Consider the following 6,362-nt stretch of genomic DNA (forward strand, 5'->3'; position numbering starts at 1 on the left):
TACTCTTCTAAATCCTCCATCTGATTCTTAGCTGTGAAGAGCTGCTAAGTTACAACACAACAGCTTGTGACTACAAATTGTTTTCATCCTGTTACATCTGTACACTACAGGATTCCAGAGCACGTTATCAGAAGCATGAGTGGTATACTTGACCAGCTGATTAACCACAAATATGCTAAGAGATTTCCAGCTCTTGACTACCTCCAAGACAGCAAAAAGATCTACAAAGCAGCTCAGAAGAAAACACAAGAGTGCTAAAACCTTAAAAGACTGAGGTTCTTGTTCCAGGTCTGTATTACTAGATAACCTTCTGTTTAGCAATATCTAACACTTTATAACAGAGATATATAGTGACTGAAATTTGCAGTAGGACTCAACTTGCATGCCAAGACAAATTTATGTGTCTAGCATATCAGCTACAAGCATGGTCAGGAGAGATGTAACCACTACAGTCACTGAAATAAAGATAGAAATTCAACTGATAACTAAGTTTTTATCATAGTCGAATATGAGATTTAGATAACAGCCAGTGATACCTACTGACAATGATGAGATTCTAATACCTAATTTTCTCTCATTTCTGAACTGAATCCCACACTTTGTGAATGGATGCTCTGTCTCAAATACATACAGCTATGAGATGCAATGCCTATAGAGTGTTCACATGTGGTCTCAAAACACTTCTAATCCATGGATAAATATTCTGTTTATAGCATAGTTTACTACCTTAGCTTAACAGCAAGATGTGAGGAAAACAAGCATGAGAAACACTTTATGACAAGTAACCCTACTGTAGATACATAGAGGCAGTTTGAGGATGATGGCTAAGCCACTTGCTCTGAAGAGTCTGATCTGACCTGTTCCTGTGAAAAATCAGTTTTGTAGGCACAGGTTTGGTTCAAAAGGATCTGTCAAAAACCAATGTAAGTCCCTCTAGAAAGGAACATTATTGGTGACAAGTTGTTGAGGGAAGTGATTCCAGTGGACACTAGTGAGGCATATGAAGATATTACGTGTCTTGATAGAACAGGACAGACCTCAAAGAACAAAATCCAGGCACAACTCTCAATACTCTTCTGTTCCACAAAACTCTATCCTTTACACTTTGTCTTCTTGCTCTGCATCTCATTTAAAACACATGCAAAGATGAGATAACCATCACTGAACTGATGACTCAGTTCTTCCTATCTGTTCAAGACAGAACTGTTTTTCAAACCACAATCTCAACCTTTTTGGATGTACAGACTGCAACATAAACTCAAACTGAAGAGTCCCGACAGTTCAGCCACATGGAGTTGCCCATTACTCAGACTTGTAGTCCCCCTTCAAGTCTTAGTTCATGTTTTCATACACACAAGTAACCTTACAAGTCCTTTCTTGATGAGACATTTAATTCTTATCAATTAAGCCATAACTGCCATTCAGGTTCTTATTTTGTTTTGTCTCAACTATTACTGTAATTTGTCCATTGGCTCTGACATACAATCTTATTCTGGTCGCGTGCACTTTAAAAGCAGCCAAAAGAGTTTTCTTTGTTTACTGCTGTGTCACTTCTCTTTTTTGCATTCTTTACCAGTTCCTGTTTACCATATCAACCATGGCAAGATATTACAAATAACAACCTATTCCTAGCCTTACTCATTACTACCTAATCCAAGTGTTGAGTCCCTTTTCTAAGCAGTGTAAAATATCCATACTCCATTACCTACTTCTAACATTATCAAGTGCACACTTCCCGTGTTTTCTTTCCTAAGACCTCTAACTCGTATAAAATTATTTCTACAGAATAAACTAGTTTTTCATCAGTGACATTACTGACCAATATTAATCATGAAAATTATAAAAGTACCTTCTTTATTAAAATTAATGGGACACTTGGCATTTGCTTTTCCTTAAGACAAAATTAAAATGATTGATTTATAACTAAGCACACTTCAGCAAAAACTTCCAAGCTTGGTATAAACACAAAAATATTTCATTAATATATACAAATGTAATTTCATAGCCCACCTTAGCATAAGTTTACACAGACTTTAAAAAATAATTACCGAAAAATTTCTACAGACAGTAAATTTTACACCTAACTTGGATAACAATGTCATGTATCTGAACGAAAATTAGTTACACACCTAAGCAACAATGAAAGTCTTAAAGGGCTACTTTACACTGGATACCTACTGCAAGTAGTTCTACGTTTGGATTTATATTTCAACCAAATTAACAATAGCCGCAGCTTTGACTATTAGCCAGTGGCTTGGTTTTGAAAACTTGATCTGTCATGGGCAAAGGTATTTTAATTGCTTATAGATTCAGATAAGCATTTTACAGCTCAGCAAGCAGCAGGGAAAAAAGGGAGTTAAAAAAAATCAGTAACCTTCTCTAGGTACATCTGCCTACTAGTCAAACAGATTCACAAAGTATCAGTAGCAGTCCAGAAAATGGTATAATCCTCAGCAACACACACAGAGCAATGGCTCTTCACCACTTCCCCCACTCCCAGCTAATTTTTGCATTCACCAGTCATCATTACTTAAGATGCCATTGAAATTATGTCAGTATTGGAGTTCATGGGTTCCAAGTACTCAATCAAAATTAAGCCACTTGATAAATTCCCTTGCTTTTCCATAGAAGAAAAATTAAGTAGTTGAATCCTCAATGTTATTTCAAAGTAGCTGCCTTGTTATCAGTCAAAAACAGAGTCAAAGGAAAGACTGTTGAAATAAATCAGGTCCAGAGTGCCACATGCTTTCTTAACCAAGCCCCTCAGGACTGATAACAGCACTATGCCCTCCATAAGAGCACTATAAATCATTACTACAAAAAGAGTATCTAGGATCATAGTTTAATGCCTCAACTGTTCCTCTGGCATTCATTTCAATAGTGATCTAAACACAAGGTCAAGTCAAACATAACCTGAGATTGTCAATATGGCAGATGCACATCACATCCAGCAGCATGTCCATCACCCACACTGACAGAAATACCACCTGCAGCAGCCAGGCAGCACAAACATTTCAGCTGATGGGAAGGTAAGCTTGTAGCATCCTACTAAACTCACAACATCTTCCTTTCTTAAAAAGTAGCATTTACAGTCTGAAGTTTCACTAATGAATAATTTAAACATGGATATTAAGAGATCAAATATCATGCACATTACAGCAAAAAGGCATTTCTCAGCACAGTATGCCAATGCCAAATCGGGCGAGAAGGTCCAGAGTATCAAGAGTACTATTGGGCTCTGACACACAGACATTGTGGATCCAAGTTAGGCAACCAAAGCTGTTACCATCTCCAGGTGCCCATTCCACTCCTCTGATAGACATGGCTTTCGAAGGGACAGAAATGTTCAATCTCATCATTAATTAGTTTCTGAGTTGTCACTATTTTTGGCTGATGCCACAATACGCCAAAAAAGCCTGGTTAAATAACTCTAGAGCTTTAACACTCAAGTCCTCAAGATCAAGCAGAGACCTTCACTTACAGTAAGGCGAGCCTGTGGTTAACCTAGAGAGCATATTGGGCTGGGGTAAAAGGGGAAGAAAATGGGCCACAAATAGAAGAACCTCAACTGTAAAGTCAACTGACATTTAGGGAAAAGCACAAGAATGCATAGTTTCAAGAAAAATAAAGCAAGTCATGTCTATGAAGCTATCAACCTGTCACAAGTTGCATGACACTCAGATACTGTGAAGATATTTACCTCCAAAGTCTGCTTTCAACATGCTATTTATGCAAAGTTGAGAACTTGAGTAGGTGAGTGTTACAGCTGAGCGTAACAAAAACTATGTTCACTTGACAAGAAATTCTAAGTTGTAGAAAAAACAAACTGAAAATCAACTCACACAAATTCATGCACCATTTTTTAAATTTAGAGAAAAGGGTTTTTTTTTTTTTGCAAAGGAGTTAAATATATGTAATGTGTGTCTGAAAGTAGTTCAATTAATTGAAGGTGTTTTGTATAAATCTATTATTTTTCAAAAAGCATGCTTTATGGTGATACCTTCTGACCCATTTAACTCACTGTGACAGCATCTTATTTAACCCACCCCAATGTAAATATCACCTACTTCCTGTTCCATTACTACATCTTATGCTTTCCTTGCTACAGCCAGTTTGATCAACAATACCATTTCAAAGTCCAAATAGTTATGTGGAACCATTATGACTGCACAGATATCCTGCTTTACATCACAATTTTAAGTTCATTAAATACTCTTCACAGTGTTACAGCAAGATGCACAGTGCTTAACATCAGTATGCTAAGTGCTGGACACAAAGCATCAGAAGACAGCCAGATAACATAATTTTCAGTGGCTTCTAAATGATTATTAAAAAAAAAAAGGCATTTTTTACCCTTTCTTTTTCTTCTCCAAAAAAATGATTTTTCTAAAAGCCACTTCTTTTCTAAAGAAAGTGGTTAACTTTTGAGGCCTTCAAGTAGTTCTTTGATATGGATAAGTGCATTTCTAATACAGTTTGATATTAGCAGGCAATAAGGTATTCTGAAAACAAAGAACTTACCGATATACATGGTAACACATTTACTACCGGGCTTTTCCTTTTAACCATTATGTTGCCTTGTTGTATATATACATATACAGGAAAAGACCAAGTATTTGAGTTGCATTTGAGTCCATGAGCCTGTTGTTTATGTTAGGAGCCCAGACTAAATCCAAGGCAGGCCTAGCACCGATACAAGCCTTCCTACAACTTCGGCAACGTTGCTTTGTTGTACCGCAGGTGCACCTGGGGCTGGTCCCAGCCCCGCCGAGCAACTGAACTTTTGCCGCCGAGCCCCTCGGCTGTTACCTCGCTGCCCAGTTCCCCCAGCAGAGCAAGGGGGGCAGCTGTGGGGCTGGGCTGAGCCCCACCGGCCGCCCCCCCCCCGCCTCCCCGGGCTCTCAGTGCCGACGGGCAGGGGAGCGAAGAAGGACGGAGCCCACCCCGGCGCTCGGGGAGGTGTCGGGCCCGCCCCGGCGAGCGGGGCTCCGGCCGGAGCCGGCACGGCGGAGAGGGGCGAGGCCGGGCCCGGGGCTCGGAGCCCCGCCATAGCGCTGCGGGCCGCGGCCGCCGCCATTCATTGCCGCCCCCCCAACCCCCCCCAGCACCCCCGCTCCGCGCCCACCGCCCGGGGTGCCGCGGGCGGGGGCGGGCAGGCGGCGAGGCCTGCGGCTGCCGCCCCCCGACCGGGCGCCGGGACGGGGCAGCGGAGCGGGCCGGGCTGGCTCAAACTTCCGTAACCCTCAACTTCCCCGGCCGGCCCGTCCTCACACGCCCCCTGCCTGCCCCGGTCCCCGGCCCTCCGCGCCCGGGGCCGGGGTGGGAGCGCCGCGGGCCGGGACTCACCACGCATTTTTTGCCGAGGAAGCTGAAGAGGCTCTCGTTCTCCTGCGGGGTGAGCAGCAGGGAGCCCACGTTGGTGACCCGCCGCGGCTGCGGGGGCTGCTGCTGCGGGTTGCCGCTCATGGCCGGGGCCGGCCCGGCGCTGTCCTTGCCGCCCTGCGACCGTTGGCGCCCGCGGCCCCTTCCTCCTCCTCCTCCTCCTCCGCTGCCGCCGCGGCCTCACAGCAGCCGCATCGCGGAGCCTCCCTCTCGGGGCCGGGGAAGGAGGGAGGCGGGGAGGGGCGGCGGGGCCTCGTCCAGCTGCCGGCGGCCCGCGGCGGGGGCGCCGGGGAGGGGGGCAGCCGCGGCGGTGCCGCTCCGCGCCGGCGGCCGATCGCGCCCGCCCCTCCGCGAAGCGCTAAACTTCCAACTCCGGCCCGGCTTCGGCGGCCGCACGATCCAACATGGCAGCGGGGGCGGGCGAGACCACAGTGCGCGGCAGCCAAAGGGGAGGCCGGCGGAGCGCGTTGCCGCCGCGACCATGCGCCGTGCGGGGAGGGGAGGGGAGGGGAAGGGAAGGGAGGGGGCGCCGCCTTCCGCTCCCGCCCCGCCGCGCCTCGCCGCCGCCCGCGCCCTGCCCCTCCGTACCTGCCAGGCCGGCCTGGCGGGTAATGGGCGGGAGGAAGATGAAGAGGAAGAAGAGGAGGAAGGAGCGGTCGCCGCCGTCCCCGCTGCCGCCTGCCCCGGATAGGGCCCGGCGGGATGCGGCCGCAGGAGGGGGAGAGGCGCGGCGCTGCCCCGGGAGGCGGCGGGACCCGCCGGGGCAAGGCGTGAGGGGGAGCGCGTGTCCGTGGGGAGCCCGGGTCCGTGGAAGGGGGGGGGGGGGGGGGGGGGGGGCTCACCCCGAGAGCGTGAAAAGGTCCCGAAATCCGTTAAATAGCACCCTTGCCTGAACTAGAGCTCATTACAGGGCGAGCGCGCAGGGTGGGCAGGCCTCACGCAAGGGTTCGGGGGCGAGGGTGTGTTGGAAGCGCTTAAAA

At 47.2% G+C, this 6,362-nt stretch overlaps 1 protein-coding gene across 2 annotated transcripts in view; it reads right to left on the minus strand.

Moving 5' to 3' along the window:
• Positions 1 to 5,884, minus strand: part of WASL (WASP like actin nucleation promoting factor) — a 56,170-nt gene extending 50,286 nt beyond the window's left edge. For both annotated transcript variants that reach the window (XM_042792426.1, XM_042792425.1), the window contains exon 1: positions 5,347 to 5,884. In XM_042792426.1, the coding sequence (XP_042648360.1) occupies positions 5,347 to 5,466 (120 nt within the window). In that variant the 5' untranslated portion in view covers positions 5,467 to 5,884. The remainder of the gene's footprint in view (positions 1 to 5,346) is intronic.
• Positions 5,885 to 6,362: the final 478 nt, after the last annotated feature.

Source organism: Tyto alba, unplaced genomic scaffold (genome assembly GCF_018691265.1).
Source record: "Tyto alba isolate M040663 unplaced genomic scaffold, T.alba_DEE_v4.0 Super-Scaffold_2, whole genome shotgun sequence".
Lineage (NCBI taxonomy): Eukaryota > Metazoa > Chordata > Aves > Strigiformes > Tytonidae > Tyto > Tyto alba.